At 43.6% G+C, this 22,680-nt stretch overlaps 1 protein-coding gene across 1 annotated transcript in view; it reads left to right on the top strand.

Moving 5' to 3' along the window:
* The window catches only part of SQLE (squalene epoxidase), a 136,790-nt gene that overhangs the window by 16,181 nt on the left and 97,929 nt on the right, over positions 1 to 22,680 (top strand). The window contains exons 4-5 of the mRNA XM_078686784.1: positions 1,105 to 1,201; positions 9,947 to 10,060. Of these exons, the coding sequence (XP_078542910.1) occupies positions 1,105 to 1,201; positions 9,947 to 10,060 (211 nt within the window). The remainder of the gene's footprint in view (positions 1 to 1,104; positions 1,202 to 9,946; positions 10,061 to 22,680) is intronic.

Raw genomic sequence — 22,680 nt, 5'->3', positions numbered from 1 at the left:
ACATTTTTAAAATAGGCGGGGCACTCTTACATGTCCCCATCAGCAGTTCTTTGTGAGGGAACGTGTATGTTCTGAGGAACTCCCATGGATGAGACCCCCTCACAGAAAGCCCAGTCATGGATTGCATCGTTTAAACAGTGATCAGCGGACCCAATATGTAGACAGTGACACCTACAACCCTTCACTCAGCCATGGTTGGGTAATATTGCCCCCACAGGGTTTGGTCTGTACCTTCTCCTACACCTGTGGCCTTCATGGGCCCTACCAGGGATTGAAGACCCCTCTACAGAAATATGTAGCAGCTGGTGAAATGTTGTTAAAGGCTTCTGTTCTAAGCTGCATCCAGAACTGAAGACACTACTTTTAGGTCTAGCTTAGAGGCAGCTCTAGTTGTTTCGCCAACCACATGTTTGAAAAAAAGAACCTGTACATAAATATATACATAGAAAGTCATTCAGTCAACCTCCTTCGTCCATTGGTCTGTTGTGGTGTTAGTTATTTTTTGCTTCCTCCCACCACAACCTGTGGCAGTGGGTCGGCCCAATTCAGCTATTGGCTTTCTTCACTCTGAGTGATGGCACATCCATCAAGAAAGTAGTCCACTTCAGTTCTTGCACATATGCACATCAGCCTAGAAAGTAGTCCACTTTAGTGCCAGGGCTGGTAATCCAATCTGTCCTTACATTTCTGCTTTCATTTAACGTATTTATTTTTTCAATGTGCTTTACTTGTTTTTTTTCAAACATATGTATGCTACTTTTAAGTTGAAGCATTTACACTTTTTATTATTTTTTCTCTTTTAATGTCTGTTGCATATGCTTGTAAATAAGTACATAAATAAAAGGCAGACTTGCCGACGCTAGACCTATTGAGTTAGAAATGCTTGTTTTTAATGAGGCTTATGGCCACATAATATTCTTGGCTCACTCCACCCAGTACAGGTATGCACAGCAGAAACTAGGGCTGTAAGCCAGTGCCAGTTAGTTGCTACCAAAGTCGAAGGGACACGTCTTTCAGTTATCTAAGTATCAGTTGTAACATTTTACCTGCATTAGAATGGCTACTCATGTACAACACTAAGGATTTACTTACTTATTTTTTCAGTACAAATTTCATTGAAGGAACAGTGACACGATTGCTTGAAGAAAATGACAGTGTTATTGGAGTCCAGTATAAAGATAAGGAAACTGGGGATATCAAGGTACAGTGGTAGCATTTGGCTTTCTTGTGATATGACCCGTGGAAAATTACATACATGCTTGAGATATTATTCAAATGACAAATTCCATTGATACTATTAGATACAAATAACACATATTTTAAAACCCATAACATGTATTACTGATTAGAAATATTTACCACTTATTAACCACCTTTTAAATGTATTGTCTTGTGTCCAGTTGGCTGTTTTGAAATGTAATTGTCACGGAAATGTGCCAAGACTAACCGAGCCTGCAAGGGATGCATGACCATTTTATTTCTTGTCTGACCCGGAGAAAAAAAATATATATATTTCCCAGTGAGAGACTGATGAGGCACAGGTATTTACAATTGGAAATCTGTACAAGGGTGAAATAATGTCTCTCTGACCTAAGAATTTAACCCGTTGGCAAAGTTACTGTCAGTTCTGTTTGACAGCTAATCGGCATTTCTTCAAACTGAAAGTAAACACTGAGCATACTGATTGTCAATGACTCTTGAAGCCTCTTTAAAACTACCAACAACCTCTCATGGTTTTCGAAGAGTTGCTTAATCATTAAATAAGTCCTTAAAATACAATCTTAGTAAGAGATTGGTAGTAACAGAAGAAGTGCAGCTGGGCAAAATGGAAAGATCAAAATAAATGTGTTGTGGTGTTGCGAGGTAGGGCGTGGAATTTATAGATTAGAGCGGAAGAGAGGAAACCACACCCCTCAATGAAAATGGTAGAATGGGTAAAAGTAAAAAGTGAGGAAAGAGGAAACCTATGGAACTGCCACCAAAATTTAAAGAAATAAAGAGAAAAACAGAAAGCCTCATTCTCTGTTTGCGACTGCACCTCTGAAACGCATCCATTGAAAATACTAACAAAGACATGGGAGAATCTTGTTTTGCCCAGGTAAAGCAGAAGTCGTACTTCTGGGACTAAAAGGAAGTGGAGTACTTCTGGGACTAAAAGGAAGGGGAGTACTTCTGGGACTAAAATACGTTTGCTCTCAGTATGTCTGCTCTCAGTACAGAAACAAGCCACAGAGAAAAGGAGTAAAATCAAGGTGGGCCGAAGAATGGAAAGCTGAACAAGCGCAGTTAAGAAGCACAGAACCAAATAAGACACTGGGAGCGTTGCCCATTTACCGGTATTGGACCTGCCGTGTCAGTATTTTCATGCACTACTATGTAAAAACCTTAAAGAAAATCTTTAAGATCCTGTATATTTTCCCCATTTTATTTAGTGTCAAATCAACAAATGCAAGACTATAACATTTCAAAATAATTTAATGCTGTCTACTCTATACCTAACATGTTTAAAGCATATAGAAGCAGAATTGCTGTATAAAAAGAAGACAGCATATCTTAAACAAACTTATTCCAGTAAGAGCTCCAGGCCCTTCTAGAACCCCAACCCATACAAAAATGGTCAGTATTTCTCTCTGAGAAAGGTGGAATCCCTTAATACGGAGCATATTCTTAGGTGTTCCCATCAGCAGTTCTTTGTGAGGGAACATGTTTGACTCATCATAGATTGCATCTTTCAAATGGAGTCTATGATCCCACTATGTAGACAGAGATCGAGACACGTGGGACCCTTCACTGTAAGCCTTGCGGAGGGGTGGGGGGTGTTTGATCTGTAGCTTTTCCCACACCTGTGGCCTTTTTGGACCCTTTCAGGGATAGAAAATCCCTATACAGAAACGGAGGACACAGCCAAGTAGAAGATGTTGAATATTAGTGTATAGGGTGCGTGTGGTCTGGACATTTGAGAGAATAATGGGAAAAAATACAGTACAGAGGACTCACAATTAGTAAGCATTAAACAATTGAGAACTGTGTGATTTAAATAAGTTAGATTCAATGTGATGATATTTGGAAAGAAAAAGTACTGAACAAACTCTGAAAAACCATTTATAGTCAATAAACACCATTAAGAGGTTCAGTCCAGCATGTATGGAGGATAACTCCTTATAATTGTCACATGCCAATTACTAACCAACTAAATGCATCATATTAAACTGCTCTTTAGTCTGTGCTGCCCAAGTGGTTCTTGTAGGCCCTGCACAAAATAATGAATCACAATTCTTTCACTGTCTCCATAAAGGTAAGGGATGTAGATGGCTTTGATAAACACTGTTTAAAGGCACTGGTGCTCAATGTATTATAACACAACTCTTGAACAATTTATCCTAAATAAAATACACACAATTGACTAAGCATGTAAGATACCTTTGACGTGTCTTTAAGAGAGATTGGAATAAAGCCTCCTTAGCTACAATCCTGGTTTTATTTACAATGAATTTCCTCTCATCTTGGCTAACTCATTTAGGTTTGAGTCTAGTGTGATGCCTAGTGTCTTTACATAGTCATAGATGGTTGAGGTGCAGTTTAGCGACTTGAGGTTCTGGGACTACAGTTGGGATTGTTGTGGTCTGAGGGGTGGGGAGAAAAGGATGCATTCGGGTTTCTGCTGATTTAATTTTAGGTGGTTGTCTGCCAGACAGACTTGTGTTTTCCTCAGGTATCATCTGGTCTCCGGATATACTCTTGGGAGGAGAGTTTGATGTAGCTTTTAGTATCAACCACATACATGTGGTATGAGATGTTTGATTGTTTCAGGATTTCAGTGAGTGGTTCCATGTATAGATTGAAGAGCACTGTTGAAATTGTAGATTCTTGTGGAGCACCACTTTTGATATTCGCTACGTCAGATAGGATGTTACCAATTTTGACTATTTTTTGTCGGTTCTGCAGGAAGGAGGTGAAGCAGTTAAAGACGTCCCTGATAGACCCATTCTGATTTCAAGAGTTTCTCTAAGGCGTTTGTGGCTGACTGTGTCGAACACCGCTGATAAATCCAAAAGTATTAGGAGACAGGATTTGTTTTGGTCTAGTGATGTTTGTTTGTATATCATCCTGGATGTTTAGCAAGGCTGATCTCGGTATTATGTCCAAGCCTGAACCCTGATTGGTGTTTTTCTAATAGGTCAAATACTCCTGACGTATTTCCTCACTTGGCCTGCCCGGGGCTTGGACTAGAGAAGGCATTTGACAGCTTAGCTGTAAAACGTGCTTGTTAAATTCAGGTTTGGTAAGGGAATACTTAACCTAACTAAATTGCTCAACAATTATGCTACCTCCTAAGTTTGGAAGACTCATTTCTGCATCTTTTACAGTCCATAGTGGTACATGCCAGAGATGCCCGCTGTCCCTTCTGCTTTTTTTGCCCTTGCCAGGAATCCCTTCACCACTAAGCTCTGCTAAGATGAAGTCCATTGGGAGATTTCTCTAGACAACAGATTACATGCCATTTTGCCTTTGCAGATGACATGTTGCTTTACCTAAGGGACATTCGGGCTGGGCATGATAGCATAAGGCATACAATACATTGGCAGACTAGCGGAACTAAATGTTAACTGGTACAAGTATTGTGGGTTCCCCCTCAGCCCTAATGCTGTAACTGCACAAACTGTTTTGGGGGGCAGATACCTCGCCTGAGATGGAACATCTTTTAGATCAGTGGTTCTTAACCTGTGGTCCAGGGACCACTGTGGTCCGCAGTGCCAATTCGGGGGCCTGCAACTCCTTAGAAGATTAAACAATATTAGCAGGTTAATAAAAACTATATAAATAAAGAAGAAATATTGTAAAACTGAAAATTTTAAAAATGTTCTGCATATTAGGGGGAGGGCAGAACTGATGGAGTTTCGCTCTGTGGAATTCCGCTGGGGTTAGCCAAAAACTCAGCAAGATTCTGTGGAGTTCCGCCAACGCCATTCTACAACTTAGTGCCACTAGTGCGAGCAGAACTGAAAACCATTGTGAACAGCACAATGGGGTGCGCAAGAGGACATGCAGCTATTCGAGTTGATTTTGCTGCCACTGGAGTAGGAAATCTACTAGAGTGGCTGCAAATCTACTCAAGAAGCAGCCTGCTGACCACGACTGCTGACAATAGAAAATGGAGCTAGGGGCTCGCACTCACATTTCTGGAGCCTTGTAGGAAAAAATTCCACAGTTCGGCAATTGCTGGTTACTCTTGCTAAATTCCACCAATTCCATGGGAGGAATGAAACATTCCACCCACCCCTGCTATATATTTGAAGGAATTGGAAATTGGAGGCTGAAAAGTAAGTTGGTATGCTCAGATTCATTAATGGGAGCTGTGCACATGAACCAAACAGAAAATAGTGTGGACACTGGGTGGTGTCAGTTAAATTTAGAAAATCTCCAACCTTCCCATTAAAACTACAATTTATATTTTTTTAATATTTGTGAATTATATTAAATATTGTAGCATTTGTCTATGTGTTTGATCAATGCTTGTTTACATATATTTGAATATTGTTTTACTGTTCAAATCTTCGAAATTGCTTAGGCCAGATTTTCCTGGATTCCAATTGTGACTCAGTGGGGATCCCCAGATTCCAATAAGGATTAATTGGGGATTCCCAGATCCCTGCAATGATGAAGTGGGAGTCCACAGAAGTCAGAGGGTTAAGAACCACTGTTTTAGATGATTGGGGGTTCAAATATATCATTCAGAGCAGGACTTGTTAGATGGTTCTCTTGTGAGGGCACTGTCGGGACTGCGTGGTCAGGTCGGCTTTTGGAAGGCATTACCATTCGCAACTACTGGCTCTGTTGCTCTGTCCAAAATGATAACACTTCATCGTCAACTATACTGTTTTGCAAACTTTCCACTCACACCCTCCAGGATGTTCTTCCTGGACTTAGACATGATGCTGGGAGACCTCCTAGGGAGCAACAGTACACACAGGGTGGCACTAGTCAAGCTTCAAGTACTGGTAAAAAAGGAAGGGTTTGGGCCCCTAATACGTATTACCTAGGTGCCGAGCTGCAGAGGTTTAGCTGTTCCTGGGTTGCCCCTTAGATAATACCTGCTTGCTGCAGCCAGAACACTTGCTTAATTTATTTCTTCCATGGGCTGTGTTTAACCGAAGTTGCCTCCATTGCTGTTGGTGGCCCAAAAATGCTTCCACAGAAGTTTACTCATTGAACATCATATCACACCCTACGTTCTCACCATACCTCTTTTGTTCTTGCAGAAGGGCCAGTGCTACCTGTCTATGAATGAATTATGACAGTGGGTCACCGCAAGCCTAGTGTCGGGTGACTTATGCCAAGATGTATAATATTCAGAAGGCTCAATTCTTGACTTACGAAGTTTTGACTAATGTTTGCCACATTACTTGAGGCATTGCGTCAGACAAACTCATGCCTTTGTGCAAGCTCTACTCACAAAGGGATTAGTTGTCTGTCATTTAGCTGGCTGTATATAGCCATGGGAGAGCACATATGTGTCTTGAGTAGGCTCCGTGAGGAATGGGAGACTGAAATAGGGAGAGAACTGTATGACAGAGTAGGAAGGAGTTGGTGCATTCCTACGCACTAGCCTCCTCAATGAGCGGTTTATAAACGTCCAGTTTAATGTCTTGCAAACAGCCTATCTCAACCCTTAGAAACTCAACCGAATGTTCCCTGATGCCATAATCTACTGTCCCCTTTTTAAAATATCTTTCAGTATATATTATTGAATTGCCCCTCCGTAATTATCTACCTGTGCTCAATAATTTTCACCCTCGCTGATGTCACTGTTTGCAATGACTTTTGAGACTTGGGAGGCCTATGCATTACACGTCCTGAAACACACCAAGAAGAATTAGTGGGTGCCTGATCCACCGATTTGACCGTAATATTAGCTAAGCGAAGCATTCAAATCAGAGGGAGGGCGAACATGCCTCCCTTGCTGTCAGTCCATGCTGAGGTTTCTGAAGGCTGAGAGTAAGGGGCTATGGCGTAAGAGGCGAGAGGCCTCCATTAGCACCCAATAACCAACAACTGGGACAACTGGAGAGGTGTGGCTCAATGGTTAGAGCGGCAGACTGGAGAAGTGTGGCTAAATGGTTAGAGCGGCAGACCCTGATGCAGAGGTCTAGCCCGGGACCAGGGTTCAATTCCCCGCCTCGGCGGGTCTTGGGCTCAAAAATTCCACGGACCTGATAATTCTCGCCTCGGTGCCTATTCCAATCATGGAGTCCCACTCTGCAACTCTGGGCAATAGCTTGCTTAATCTCCACTACGGCCCCCACAACGCTAAGGATGCCTGGCCTCCACCTTGGGGGTGCCCAGGAGTGGACACCTCACAGGGAAAGCCAGGATGGGTTCCACAGCGGTATTCGTACAAGCGCCTTGAGACCCTTGCCGGTGAGTAGTGCGCTATACAAGTATCAATTTACATTTACATTAACATGCTTTCCCGGTTCAAAAGTAAAGTGAGAGATGATACTCTTCCACCGTAACCCGTGGAACAGAGACTACAGCTTCCCTGGAGCTGCCTTGCTGAGTGGCCCCATCAATGCTCCTCTCGCCTGCCAGCTCCAATACCCCTTCTCCAAGTAAAGCACTTGAGGCATATAATGCAATGGCAACCCAAGAGGGCTTTGTGCACTACGTGATAGTGAAACAAACGGGGACGGGGCAAGTGTCATAAGGGTGAAAACATCAATAGGCGCAAAGGGACAAAAAATGCAAACAATATATACAAAATTGTAGGTTCCTCCTTGGAAAATTAGTAATTGATGTTAGTTTGGGGTCATGCGCCATGAGTTGCGCTGTAATGCAGGTCGACGGCGTTTCAATCCCATTGATTTAGGATCTTCATCAGGACTGGGTTGCCCATTAACGGGAGTGAAGGTGGTAGCAGGTCCAGAAACGGGTCCCCGTTCTGGGAAGGGATGTGGGCTGTGTGGTCGTGTTGTAGAGAGTCGGGTGCTGGATCCGGAGGGGTAAGTAGGTGCAGGCGCAAAAACTGAGCTCCGTTAAGGCCAGACGGTGATCAGAAGTCGAAGGATATTGTGGAAATAGGTCCGGTAAAAGGATCCGGGGAAGGGTATCGAGTGAGCGGGGTATTGGCACGTGGACGAAGCCCCATCACGGCCGAGGGGGAAGCAGAAGTTGGAGCAGATTGCAGGAGCCGGTCCGGTCGTTAGATCAAGCGATAGGAACGTTCGGAGAGTCATGGGAAGGCGCGGGAACAAAGCCCCGTTCCGGCCGGGTCGGCGAATAATTTAAGCAGGGTCAAAAAGGATCCGCTGACTTCTCCCGGTGAAAACACCGTGGAGAGAAAGTCTCAATGCCATCAAAGTCCGGCGGTCAGAGGGCGGTCAGGGGTCTGTGGAGTAAATCTGGGTCCGCGGGAAAGCGCTGGAGTTCACTTCACTCCAGCGCTTTCCCGTGGACCAAGATTTACTCCTACAATTTTGTATATATTGTTTGCATTTTTTGTCCCTTTGCGCCCATCGCTGTTTTCACCCTTATGTCACTCACGCCGTCACCGTTTCACTATCACGTAGTGCACAAAGCCCCCTTGGGTTGCCATTACAGTATATGCCTCAAGTGCTGTTCTTCGAAATGTTTGTTTTTACTGTTTTTGCAAAAATTGTCCTTTAATATATGATGCTACATGCACTTTCAAAAACTAAAACTCTGAGTCTCTCTTCCTTTATGTCCAAATCCTTTGTAATGTCCTGCACATGCAGAAATGCATGTGGCCCAAGTGAATCCAATCGAGATATTGTTGTCTTATACATATGTACACCCAGATCTCAATCTGGTCTATGGGTTATACTCCTGTTGTTTTTCCCCTTCTCCAAGTATGGCACTTAAGCAATTGACTCTCAGATCAGCCCTCCTATCCTCTCCCTTAACCGACCAAACAATGGGCCTAGCAGAACTACTTTGTCTCACCCGTTCTCTCCAACACCAAACTCGTCCTTAGAGTTTGAACATTTTGGCCCAGATGTACGATCGGTTTTAGTGGTCGTAAACTGAAAATCGGACCGTTTGTGACTGCTTAAAAGGTTTCTGGTATGTACAAACCCTATTTTGCGAGTCGGTAACTCATTACTGACTGGCAAAATAGGGTTTGCGAGTCACTATTAGGAAGGGGGTGCCAAGGGCGTCCCTTCCTAATTGCGAGTCGCACTGGTATGTACGATTGTTTGTCGCAAAGCGCTCGCAGTTTCCTTCAAGTAGGTGGTAAGCCACTTGCAAACAGGAAGTTTTAAGAGCAGGCAGTGGTTCCACGGACCACCGCCTGCCCTTAAAAAATGAAAAAAAAACTTTTCTTTTTTTTCTTTTAAACGCATCCCATTTTCCTTTATGGGAAGCACGCTGCATTTGAAAAAAAAAGTTGCTTTATTTCAAAAGCAAACACAGATATGGGGGGGATGTTGTCCCCACCAGGCCACCATCCCTGTGTTTGTAGCCCATTATCAATGGGTCTCATATTGCAACTTGCCTCATGAATATTAATGAGGGAGGTCATTTACGACCCCATTGGGACTCGCTAAATGTGTCTAAGATACATTAGTACATTCCATTTTGCGAGTTGCAAATGGCTAGTCGCGCAAAAAATCGTAATTTGCAACTCACAAAACGGAATAGTCGTAAATCTGGCCCTAAGTTACTTACTTGTTGTACATGTTGTTACTTTATGTCTCAGTCTCCTTATAAAAATGTGCACTTTTTCTTGCCACCAGATAACTATGCAATGGAAGTGGTTAAAGCACTATTATTGCCAATAAAAATATATTTTTGTGTAAAAGATAACTACCAAGATAGTATTTGATTACAGTAGCAAAGCGTTGACACGAGTCAGTGCTGCAAGTACAATGTACTGTTTTTCCGTTTTTTAGATTGTCGTGTTGAGTTGTGTCCTTTTCTGTTGTAGGAACTTCATGCACCACTAACTGTAGTGGCTGATGGACTTTTCTCAAAATTTAGAAAGAATTTGGTCTTTGCCAAGGCCTCTGTTTCATCCCATTTTGTCGGCTGCATTCTAAAGGTAGGTTAGCTTGCTACATGCTTATCTGTTTCTGTACCCTTTGACAAATAATTTGAGATTATTATGAAATAATGCTGTTGATGCTGTTACACCTGACAGACGGGTGTTTCCCAAGAGCTAACACATTAATATCATTCTGGTCTGTTACATTAGAGCATTTCGTATTCAGTATTCCTGCTTCTCACATTTCTATTTTAAGAGAATCTGGAGCAGTTGTGTGAAAAGGCAAAAACGTAGATTGTAGGATTAAGTGCTGCTGCAGTAAGCCAACCACACTTGTAGCATTATCAGTAATGTGTGGCGCAAATCAGACGCTCAGCTGCTTACAATGGAAACCTACAAAAAGTAATGAAAACTGATGAACACGAAGTTTTCAGTATCATCATAAAATTACACTGGTTGTATGAAACTGAAATCTTTAAAGTGGGTCAGTGTCAGAAGTGCTTTATAGGGTGTGATGGCCATGGTGGGTAATGCAGAGCCATTGTGGCTTTTGATCGTGTTGCACAAGTGTAGTATATCCCCGTCAGTGGAAGGGAGAAATGAGCATTGGCAAAAACAGATGATCTGGCATTGGCTACAAACGTATTGGCTTAGTCAGTGTTTGATTCCTTTGGAAATGTTGTTTGAAAAACTTTATTACTGCACCCTCTAAAGACACATGCACATGTGTGACCACCTTTGAATTTTTTGTGTAATTAGTTTTGCAAAAAACATTCAAAGATGGTCATGCATGCATCTACACGCTTGTATGAAAGGCCCAGTGGAATGGTGTTTTATAAAGGAAAACAAAAAACATTCAAAAACAAGCATTGATAAATGCAATAGGTTTCACCTATGTGATTAATAATAAGCTGTTTTTTGTTGAAAGTTGTAGCTGGGTGAGCAGTCATGCAACATAAGTTAATGATTTTTGATTTTGATTAAAATTTATAATGCGCAAAACAATAACCCGCAGGTATCAAGGCGCCTAACAAACACATCAAAATTGAAATATACATCCTTACACATAGGCTTGCAAGAAGAGGCGGGTTTTTAAAGCCCTTCAAAATTTCTGAAGGGAAGATAAAGATCTAAGATCCAACGGAAGATCATTCCACCATTTGGGGGCCAGGGTGGAGAAAGCCCTGCCACCCCACTTGGATCTTCGAATCCGGGGGACTGTGAGGAGCAGTTTCCCGGAGGAACGCAAGTTCCTTCCAGGGATATAGTGAGAGATGATGGACCCGACTCCCGTATCAGTTCCTTTTGGGATGGCTCTATAGGTCATGCATAAAACCTTAAACCGAACTCGATGTTCCACCGCTAACCAATGCAACGCTTTCCTGGCCAATGTGGCCGAAGAGCGTCTAGGAGCATCCAGAGCAAATCTGGCTGTAGCGTTCTGAACTACCTGCAAGCGCTGCAGGAGGCTCCTATTAAGCCCCGCATACAGCGCATTGCAGTAGTCCAGGCGTGAGCCAATGAGTGCAACCGCTATTTGCTTTCTGGACTGCAAGGAGAGGTATTTCCTAATCCTTCGTAGGGTGTGAATTAGACCCCAACAGGTGGAGATGGTTCTACTCGCCTGGTTGCCCATATCCAGGGCCGGGTCTATCATCACCCCTAGATTCTTAGCCGATGTTGTGGGAGAAGGACACACTCCTAACGAGTCAGGCCACCAGCTGGCAGACCAGATGTTCTCTTTCCCTCCAAACACCATCACCTCAGTCTTCTCCCCATTCAGCTTAAGTGAATTCATAATCATCCACTGACCGACCGCCTCCCTACAAGATCTAAATTTGGAGGCGGTGTGTACATCTGAATGGGAGAGAGAGACGAGGATTTGGGTGTCATCCGCGTAAGAGACTACCTCCATCCCGAAAGATCTTATTAATCTGGCTAGAGGGGTCACATAAATGTTAAATAGGGTCGGACTAAGAGCCGACCCCTGTGGGACCCCACATCGCACAGGTCGGGATGGAGATAGGAACTTCCCCAGCTTGACTCTTTGTTCCCTGCCATCAAGGAAGGAAGTCAGAAGGTCCAGAGCTGCGTCCCTCACCCCCACTTCCCTCAGCCGAGATGTAAGTACTGAGGGAGAGAGGGTATCAAAGGCCGCAGTTAAGTCCAGCAGGACCAGGAGGGTGGTCTGGCCCCCATCCACTGTCGTGCGGATCTTATCAAGCACGGTGGTGAGGGCCGACTCGGTGCTATGTTCCCTCCTGAATCCATGCTGGGAGAAATCCAGACAGCCCGATGAATGAAGTTAATGAACTCCGTTAAAGTATTATGACTTGTTTATTGAGAAAGGCACTATAGTGTGCTGTTACTAAAGCCGGGAGATTAGGTAAATTGGGGAGGATGAAATAAAAATCACATGTACTGAATGCAAATTCTATTGACTTTTTCAATGCTTTTTTTACATATTGCAGAGCAGTTAAGCTGCTATGCAGTATAACTTAAAGCTAAAAAAAGCGCCATGACACGGACACTAGATGAAAACTATTGGCTTTGCAAGTGCTTGTTTTAAGACAGCGAGTGGACTGTTTATGCCAGGCTGTAGCCCCAGATTGCATAAGGTGAGTATTTGCTGCCTGTGCAAAGAGTTATCTATGCTGCCACGCAGGTAGAGCAAAGGCGAACCAAGATATTTATACAGCCACGTAGGCAGAGCAAAGGTGCGCAGAACTACCCATGCAGCTATCAGGCAGAACAAAGGCAAGCAGAGTTGCCCATGCAGCCACCAGGCAGAACAAATGCGAGCAGATTACCCATGCAGCCACCCGGCAGAGCAAAGGTGAGCAGTTACCCATGCAGCCACCAGGCAAAGCAAAGGCAAGCAGAGTTACACATGCAGCCACCAGGCAGGGCACAGGAGAGCAGAGTTACCAATGCTGTCACCAGACAGAGCAAAGGCGTGCAGGGTTAACCTTGAAGCCACTAGGAAGAGCAAAGGCAAGCAGAGTTACCCATGCAGCCACCAGGAAGAGCAAAAGAGAACAGAGCTACCCTTGCAGCCACCAGTTAGGTTTTCATGACTTGTATTTTCCACTGATGCTGCCTTTCCTCTGATGAAACCTGTAGTAAGGTGTTCTTGCAAAGCCACTCACTGTGAATTTCTTAACAGCTAGACATGTCTCCAAAAGAAGTTTTGAGAGCCCATCTACTGTAGACACAGTTGCAAAGAACAACTCAGATCAAGTTCTTCTTGCACCAAATCTCAAAGCTTGTCTGATGTCAAGGCGGCAGAAAGATATCTATTTAGTGGTTTTGCTGTTCTTCAATTGAACTAATTAAGCTAACAATCCTCACCTCAATAGTTTAAGTAAAACACCCAGGATCAGAAACACTAAGAGGACATGGAGTTAGATAGTCACTTTTTCTACAGGTAAAGAAGACGGTGTGGAGATGTCTTTTAGTGTAACAGACTTGATTTCTGTTGGAGGGCATTACAGTCAGCTCATTGTTTACCTCCACTTCCCAAGGCAACATCAGTGAGTGAGACAGAGAGACTTAACTTTTGAAATCTCCCCAGGCATCAGACTGGATCCGGAAATTTTTCAGCAGTACCTCTGAACGCCGGGGGACTGCGCAGTATGCCTCTGTGATGACTTCTACTCCGGGTGTGATGTCACTGGAGCCATATAAGTCCCTTCCGGTGTGCGCATGTCAGTTTCTTCTTTTCCGTGCTACAAAGCAGATCCAGAGAAGTGGTTCCTCAGGCCGGTTTTCCTGGCTACCTCAACAGTTTTTTGTCGGTGGTAACTGTGCCTATCCCAATGTCATAAGGCTTTAAGGCTTTTGGGTCCTGTACTCGACATAAGTTGGTTACTGACCCGCATTCCGTTTGTATTCGGTGTTTGGGAGAATACCACAAATCCGAGGATTGTGGCTCCTGCCAGAGACTGAAGCCAAAGGCTCTCAAGGAATGCCGTATGAAGTTGCTGGTGGCACGTCTCTCGCGGACCTTGGAGACTTTGCATCCTCGGTCTTCTATTCATGTAGTGCTCCGTTCGCGTGGCTGTGCCAGGGGCCGGAATTGTTCGCCAGGACGTTGTACTCAAGAAACGTCCAAAGGTAAGAACAGGGGTTTGAAGTCGCGGCACCCCTGACTTTGCCGCATGAAGACTCATCCTCCCACGGCTCCTCCTGCTGGCCGGTTGAGGAGGTCATATGCGACTCCGCCTTAGTGCTTCCCCGTCTTTCCAGGAGCCAGGGCATTGATGGCCCAGATGAGGGAGTATTATTATTCTCCTCATCTCATCTTTGGACTCTACCTTCCTCTGGAGCGCCCAAGGGTCCCAAGGAGGTGAGTGGAGCCACGCCGGTGGGTTCGCCCTCGGTGTTGGTTGGGCCATCTCAGTCCTTGAGTGGACGCCAGTCCGCTGACTCCATTACAGCACCTGTGTTACAATGCTGGGCACACATGTATGATCATAGGTTAATAAATTAGAAGTTAATGACGTGGTCAACACCGGTGGTTTTCTTTTTGAGTAGTTTTTATGAAGATTTTCATGTGAAAAATTACAACAACGCCAGCCGACACGTGTTTCGTCAACAGGTCAGTGCCTGTGACTCTTCAGGGCTGGGGAATAATGTGGCAAGTAGAAGGTACATGAATGATCCAGTGAATCACAATAGGAATATACATAGCAAAGTGGGAGCACTAAATTGGTGAGGTGTATACACATGTAAATGTAAATGCAAATGTAGGTGTACTTATATAGCGCAAACCTGTCACCCAAAGGGCATCCTGGCGCTTGCTTAGGGAACCCGTCCTGGTATTACCCTGTGAGAAACCCCGGCAGGGTGTCCACAAGGTGAAAGCCAGGCATCCCGCCGCGAGGGGCCGTAGTGGAGATTAAGCAAGCTATTGCCCAGAGTTGCAGAGTGTGACCCAGTGATTCGAGTAGGCACCGGAGCGAGAATTGTCGAGTCCGTGGAATTTTGAGCCCGAGACCCGCCGAGGGGGAATCGAACCCTGGTCCACGGTCGATCTCAGTTTCCGGGTCTGCCGCCTCTAACCACTACACATAACACCCATTAACAGTGGAAACCCTTTTGAGACCAAAATTTTAATAAACAAAGGAAGAAATTGTGGAATAAGAAGAGAGCATGTATCACTAACTACAATGTGACAGGCACAGGGTATCTGGAGTTTTTAAATCACTTGGAAGGCATACATGGTAGTTATTCGCAAGGATTTTAGAAACTGGGAGGGGAATAATAAGTGATTAACCTTGCCAGCACATTAACAAAGTGCTTCTCAGGGAATAAGCGAGCGTAACTAACTGTGACAATTCGAAACGCAGACAGAAAGAGTACGACAAAATGAATAAACACGGTCTCAAAATACATATCTAACCCGTGCTAAGATGCGAGAAAATTGCGCCAGTGTGTGGAATGAATCTGTGGCGATTAAAACAACACAAGGTCATGCAAAAATAGTTGTACTGTAAAGGTCAATGACCCTAGGACACAAAAAGGGAAGATATAAGTCGCATATCTGTCAGTTCAACGTAACTTTGGAGTTCAAAATATTATAATAGTGGTGCGTGCACATGTGCGGTCAAAGTGACAAAATAGATGTACAAACGTAATAGCAAAATTACAAACATTCTTCATCAACCAAGACAAAAACCATTTCGCACTGAGTACGTAGCATGTGTATGAAGTCATAAGATGAGGATACTGTAAACCATGTGAAGAGGCCAACGCGGTCACCATAATTAATTTGAAAATGGGGTTTCGTTTGCAAACTATATTGTGTAGTAAGGGAGGGCGCAACGATAGGTGCAGTTGCTGCGTCTAAGTAAAATTAAAGGCAAAACGGGTGCCGCTCAGCCAGAACAGTCGCCTACCTTGATGCGCTTGTACGGAAAGTCTATGGAAAGAAAGAAAAGGGGGGGGGGACGGAGAACCCTAATTAGTAACTAAAGTATGGCAGTTGTGTAATTACAGAAATAAGAGACCCCATGGTTTGGTTACTCACTTATAGACCGGTGATAATTCCGAACCGGTATGTGGGTTCTCACAGGCCGGTATGGCTGAAGGTAGTCAGGGTGCAAAATAAGGGTGATGAAACACGGGCGGGTTCATCCGTGGTAAACTGGAGTCTGTAAATTTAAACGGGGGGAGGGTGGGGGGAGAATCAGGAATCGCTAGTGAGCGAGGGAAATGTGTCCGTACACCAAAATGGTAACGCCTCGTTGGTTTGGTAACGGACGACCTCCTACCTAGTGTAACAGGGTCCACGAAGTTGCTCGTCTCTCAACGGAGTTTGTTTGGAGAACGAGAGAGGGGGCCGAAAGTGTCTTAAAAAGCGTCAGTCACGTAAAAAGACTATAGCGCTCACTGTCAAAAATGCCGTGTCTCACTGACAGTGTGGACACGGAGGCCATCATGTGATTAATGTGTGGAAAATGGAATGCTTGGTTAAAAGTAAATGCTCGAGTTTGGGAAAGTGTCATGGTCTAATTATGGATGTCTTGTCATGAGGATTATGTGTCCCGCGAAAATTCGGATTGGTCTTGAGTGCCAATGCGAGTATTGTGAAGTAATTGACCGATATTGTAATTGCATTACTTACGATTACTTCAAAACATGATTACTGTTCACTTACAAGTATTTCTAACGTGATGGTAATATATGCAGGAACACTAGTTGCCAGTTATGTTGAGACAGAAAAGCATATTGAGCATCTCCATATCGAATTCGAATTTACAAACGATGAGTGGAATCACTACAGAACATGTTTTAAGTACACAAATGCAAAAGTTGCTGTGGTAAAAACAGACAAGAGATAAAATACACTTGATAATGGGAAGGATTTGAACATATACGGTCAATTCTATCAAATTATGACACAGTCACTTGGTTACTCGACAAGAGAGTATCAAGAGTTAAACACAGATACTACTAGACATATAGTTCAGGCCATTTAAGGAGAAAAAAGGGGGGAGGGAAGAGGGTAATGTCAATGATGGTTTTTTAATAAAAACCAGCTCAAACATGTACGAAATAGGGGTAGAGGAAAGTGCTGGAATTAGCTACCTAGAAAATAATGTAGCTCCTGGTCAGAGTTCTGACCGTGTTCCATGGTACGGAGGCGCATAATCCATGTCGCCTCTAGTTGTCTTAGTCTTAGTTCACGGTTGCCTCCCCTTATATTTGGTTCTGCAATGTCGATCCCAAAGAAGGAGAAACTTTTGTGGAGTCTTTGTGAGGTGCAAGAGCCTATGTGCAAAGCCATTGGGTATCTAGCATCCTGTTGGTGAATGGCTCTAGCGTGTTCGCTGACACGTTCTTTAACTGTTCAGATCGTGCTACCAACATATTGGCTGCCACATGTGCATTGTATCACGTACACCACAAACTTGCATTTGCAATTTATGTTCACCGTAATCACATATTGTACTTTGTTGTAGCCTTCAAAGGTCCTGGTGCCATTCTTCGCCCATTTACAGACCCCACAATTTCCGCATTTGTGGAAACCTATGGTGTGTTTGTTGAGCCAGGTCGACGTTCTGTTAGTGTGAGGCACGGTTGGGCTAAGTCTGTTTTTTAGGGTCCTGCCCCGCCTATATGCAATGAGTGGTCTTGTAGTGATGTTGTCGCTGGGTGATTTGTCTGCTTTTATGATGTGCCAGTGCTTGTTAAGGCTTTTCCTGATGACCGTGCTCATTTCGTTGTAATCAATGATCAACCTTGGTTGTTGTGTATTCGGTGTTTTCTCCTTTTTGGGTATTAGCGTCCTGGCACCGTCATTAACTTCTAATGTATTAACCTATGATCATACATGTGTGCCCAGCATTGTATTAAAGTATACTGTAGTAAGAGTTTCTTAGCTCTTTCTCCCTTTCCGGAGGTTTTGGGTTTACCTCTGTTCTGGCTGCACCACATACTCCCACTCCCCACAAGTCCATAACGGACAAGGTTACCTGTACGAGCGCCATTTTCCTGCTACCCCAAAACCCTCTTCAGAAGCATTACAGCACCTGTGCACAGACTTTCGGGTTCTCCACCTTCAACATCCGTTCTTGATCAGCGGACTCCGGCATTAACGTCGGTGGCGTCGATCGAAGTCTCTCCCCCTCCTGTCGATGTTGAAGCGTCGCCTTCTTGCTGTCTGGTGTGGAGTCGATAGAGCAAACTGGGGGAAATGTGGTATTTTCACTTCCTTCTCAGGGTGAGCCTTTATCAATCTATCTTGTAGCGGACGATACAAGGGAGACTGGGCTTTTTCATCCCATTTCTGAGATTATTCCATCTCAGGTGGAGGAAAAATGGGGTATCTGCACTTGGTGAGACGAGTGGGCTGGAATCTTCTCCAGCCTCAGGGGTTCTTTCCCCTCCTAGCTTTGCTACTGATACAAGTTCCTCATTTGCAGATATGTTGAGGAGAGTGCCTGCAGTCTTAGACTTGTCACTTCCTACGGTGGGGAGGTCCACCAATCCTCTGATTGATGTCCTTTACCAAGGTCAGATGGGGGAAAAGCCTGTTCTTCCATTCACTGAAGCCCTGTTCGTCACATTGTTTGGAACTTGGGCCAAGTATGAAACTGGTCTAGTGGATCCTGCTATATCTCACAGGCCTCTGCCTGCTCCAGGAGACCAAGCTTGTCTCCTTAGGCACCCTACCACTCGTAGCCTGGTAGTTAAGGCTTCTACAGCTTCACAGGATATGGCGTCTTCACCTAAGGCTCCATTGAATCGAGACTCTAGGAGTCAAGATGCATGTGGCAGACACATCTTTGCTTCTGCTAGTTTGCTTTAAGGTCCACCAACACATCTTGTGTTCTTGGACGTTATCCCCACGCTTTGTGGGCTACCTTTCAGACTATGTTGCCATCACTTCCAAATAACCTCAGTTCTGATGTTGAAAACCTGATTAGAGATGGACAACAGGCTGTTAAGCTGATAATCAGATGTGGCATGGATAATACTGATTCGGTAGGTTGGGCCATGGCATTTTCAGTGGTGCTACGGTGTCGTGCATTGTTTAAGAACAGGATTTTCAGAAGCTGCACAGGCGACTTTAGTATATATGCCCTTTGGCGGTGCCCATCTTTTTGGGGCTCAGGCCGATTCGGCATTGAGCCACTTCCAAGATAGGAGAAGTGATACAGAGTCTTAATTACTCTTTCTCTGGTATATGTTCCTAATTTGGCCCTATACTTGCGTTGTGTAGGTGATACTGGAATTTTTTATTTTCTCAAAGGGCCTAACTTTGTAAGGGCATTGACATGTCCCTTTTTTTATAACCCCTGGTTGATGTTTTTGCAGGGTGCAGATGTTATTGTTGCAATACTGTCTTTGACAGTTTGAGCGGTATAAGGATACCTGAGGTATGTTCCTTTCTAGCTTTGCTTTTTTCTCTGATATGGGCTTCATGCTCAGGAGCTCATTTGCAAGTGTTGTGTCTTTCGAATAGGAAATTTAACTTTTCCCATGCCTCTTTCCAAGCAGATAGGTATGCAGGTATGTATTACCGTTGACTTACAGTATTTCTTAGAGACATGTTTCTTATGACAAATGTGAGACCTTGTATACGCATTATATACTTTGTTTTTACGAATACTCTGAATTTCCACGTCAGGTCAATTTTGGTTTCTGGTTTGTCCAATGCAGTGCAGAGTGCACTTTTCATTGATGTCGGGTGGTGCATGGATTGCTTTTGCGTTGGATACTTTTTTGGTTATTATTCCTTGTGAGGGGATCATGCCAGCTTTACTATTTGTTGAGTTCCTTAGCTGCACATGGGTTTTTGTTCTGTGGAAGTGTGCACCTCTTTACTGGGGGTGTTATGCCTGGCAAGCTCAGGGCTGATGTGTATTCTTCTGAATACTGATAGTCTTTGTTTCCTCCATTTTTGGAGGGGATGTTTATGCTTGTGTTCAATTTTGGAACATGGTTGTCTTGTCAGCTCTGCTTCTCATTTGATATGAGATGCAGTGTCTGAATAGTTACCTTATGGTTGTTTAGGGCCATGTTTTACATGGTTAGAAAGATTTCTGTTCTTTCAGGGGAGAAGGTTCATGTTTTCTTCATCTTCGCTTTAGGAACTTCCTATATTTTTCCATGTGCTTTGGTATTGGCATTATTGAAGGCCGTATATTTCCTGCCTGGAGGGTAAATGTCCTCTGTCTCTCTAGGGACATTTCCCTTTTTCTTTTAAGCATTTGTTATTTTCTGTACCTTACATTTAGACTTACATTTACACTTACACTTACCTTTAAGGGATCATAGTGTGTGGTTATGATCTGATGTGCTTGTCTGCCTTACCGTCAGATTAGATCTTGGCTCATATGTCTTGTGGGCAATTATTCCAACTTGGTTTTCTTTTTGGGTAATTTCCAGGAACTTGGCTTATTTTACTCATTCTGACCTTCTAGGACAGTGTTGTCAAAAGTGCTTGCGATGGCAAGGTGTCATTTCCTTGTAGATTTTCATTATGTAATACCGGCCTGTTAAGATACTTTTGACAGGCAGCATTTTCTTGATGCTAAGTCATTGAGAGTGCAATATCTCTCTTGATGCCTTATTGACTGGTATCACGGGGGCTGGTTTTTCAGTTTCGTTTATTTGTGTGTGTGTATACATAAAGGTATTGTATATGTGTTTACATATGCTGTGTTATGATTCTGCTACACGTAATAAAAAGAATATTCATTCTAAAAAATATTTATTGTGAGATGTGATTTGTGTCTCCTCTGTATATTAGGGTTCTGATCTATATGCGTGGAATGCAGTGTTATAGAGCTGGACATTATTGTTAAATTTTTATGACAGATTAATTTCAGTTAATTGCCATCTTTACATTTCTACGGACACTATACATTATGTGTGAGCCTTGGTCAAGTTGACCAAAATCAGTTCCTGTTTCAAGAATGGACCAGTTGTTAATCTACCTTAATTCTTGGGTTGGTATTCCCAACCTTGCAATGAGGTATTCATCTTGGCTGTAATGAGAATGGGCTCTGGATGCCCTCCTTTTCTGAAGTTATTAGGCTATGTTTCCTTCAGATATTATTTCACTGATGTAGAGAATGCAGGTTACATGGCATTCGCTTTGCCTTTGGCCCTTCTTGTCCAAGGACTCACTCATTCCTTTGGGGGTTAAATGCTATTGTCTGACCGTTGTCAGATGTCTTCTGACAGAGTTTGATCTTGTTCCCCTTGAGGCTTTGCTTTTTTTCCGTGCCTGCGGGGTTGCTTCCTATTTACATTGTCTGTGGTCATTGCCACAGATTTTATACAGAGCCATGCTCTTTTTCATCGAATTCCTACTTGCTTCTGGTCTTTTCTCAATTTCGACCAGCTGGGAACGTTTGTAGGATTCGTTTGCAGACTCTCCACCGGGTGGGTATAGCTATGGTATTTAATTAACAAATTAAGGAATCTGCAGTAGATGTCTCTATCAGATGAACAAGTTACTTACCTTCGGTAACGTATTATCTGGTAGAAACACAGTCTATCCGCAGATTTCTTAACGCCCTGCCCATCCTCCACACCCTGCGAACAATCTGTAGTGTAAGGTGTATACCCCTTTTCAGTACTGGATTTATATACCAATGATCACTGTTTCACGTAATTGAGTGAGTCAGCAGACCTTTGGGTCTTACTTCTTAATCTTTACTTGGTATTGCCATACCTGTTGTTTATGACTGCTTCATCGTACCTCTTTGTCATTCCTTATGTGTTTTGCATGAGTATTGTCTTGCTATTTTTTGCCATTGCTATTCATGTTTTATAGATATTTTGATCTTTTTTGGAACACTGTTTCCACAGCCAGTTTTTATAGTGGCTCCGTGTTCTGGCGCAGAAGGTTTCACAGAAGAAACAGACATCCGTTCGGTGAAGGGGACTTATGTGGTTCCACTGATAACACAATCGGAGTCAACGTCATCACAGAGCTGGACGATGCTGCCTCCAGCACGCAGTGGTACTGGTAAAATAATTCCGGATCCAGTCTGACGACTGGGGAGAGTTCAAAGTTAAGGAATCTGCGGCTAGACTGTATCTCTACCAGATAATACGTTACCGAAGGTAAGTAACTTGTTCGTTATGAACCAACAGAGATGTAAATCACTGCAATCATGTTAACAATAAAGGCCTTCACCTTCTGAGGAACTAATCAATCCTTCGTTAACTAACAGGAATAATGTACCCAAAGATTACTGTGCTTCTCCAACTTAGTGTTTGAAAACTATTTAGTTAACCTCAACCCCACCCTCCGAAAACCTCACCTGAGGTGAGAAATGGTACAATGGCTGGCCTCTGACTCGAGAAGTGTGTCAGGTGAGCAGCATTAGGTGAGGCATATCATTTTGTTCAGAACAAAAGGCTAACAAGTGTCTGGTGCTGTTGGACTTGGCCCTTTTTTGCAGGGTCATCCTTCAACTTTTTACCTTTTTCCTAGCCTTTTTTTTCTGACATGGTGTTGGTGGTTTTAGGACTCTGGGCACTTTAGCACTGCTATTTAGTGTAAAGTGCGCGTGCTCTCTGTGTTAAATATGGTAAGATTGGTCTACACCTGTTTGGCCTATTTAATTTACCTGTCAGTCCCTTGTAAAGTGGAATCTCATATACCCAGGGCTGGTAAATGAAATGCTACTGGTGGGCTTGCACCGCTGATT

Source organism: Lissotriton helveticus, chromosome 4_1 (genome assembly GCF_964261635.1).
Source record: "Lissotriton helveticus chromosome 4_1, aLisHel1.1, whole genome shotgun sequence".
In the NCBI taxonomy this organism is placed as follows: domain Eukaryota; kingdom Metazoa; phylum Chordata; class Amphibia; order Caudata; family Salamandridae; genus Lissotriton; species Lissotriton helveticus.
The sequence above is the reverse complement of the archived record's forward strand: the minus strand, read 5'-3'. Positions and strand labels throughout refer to the sequence as shown.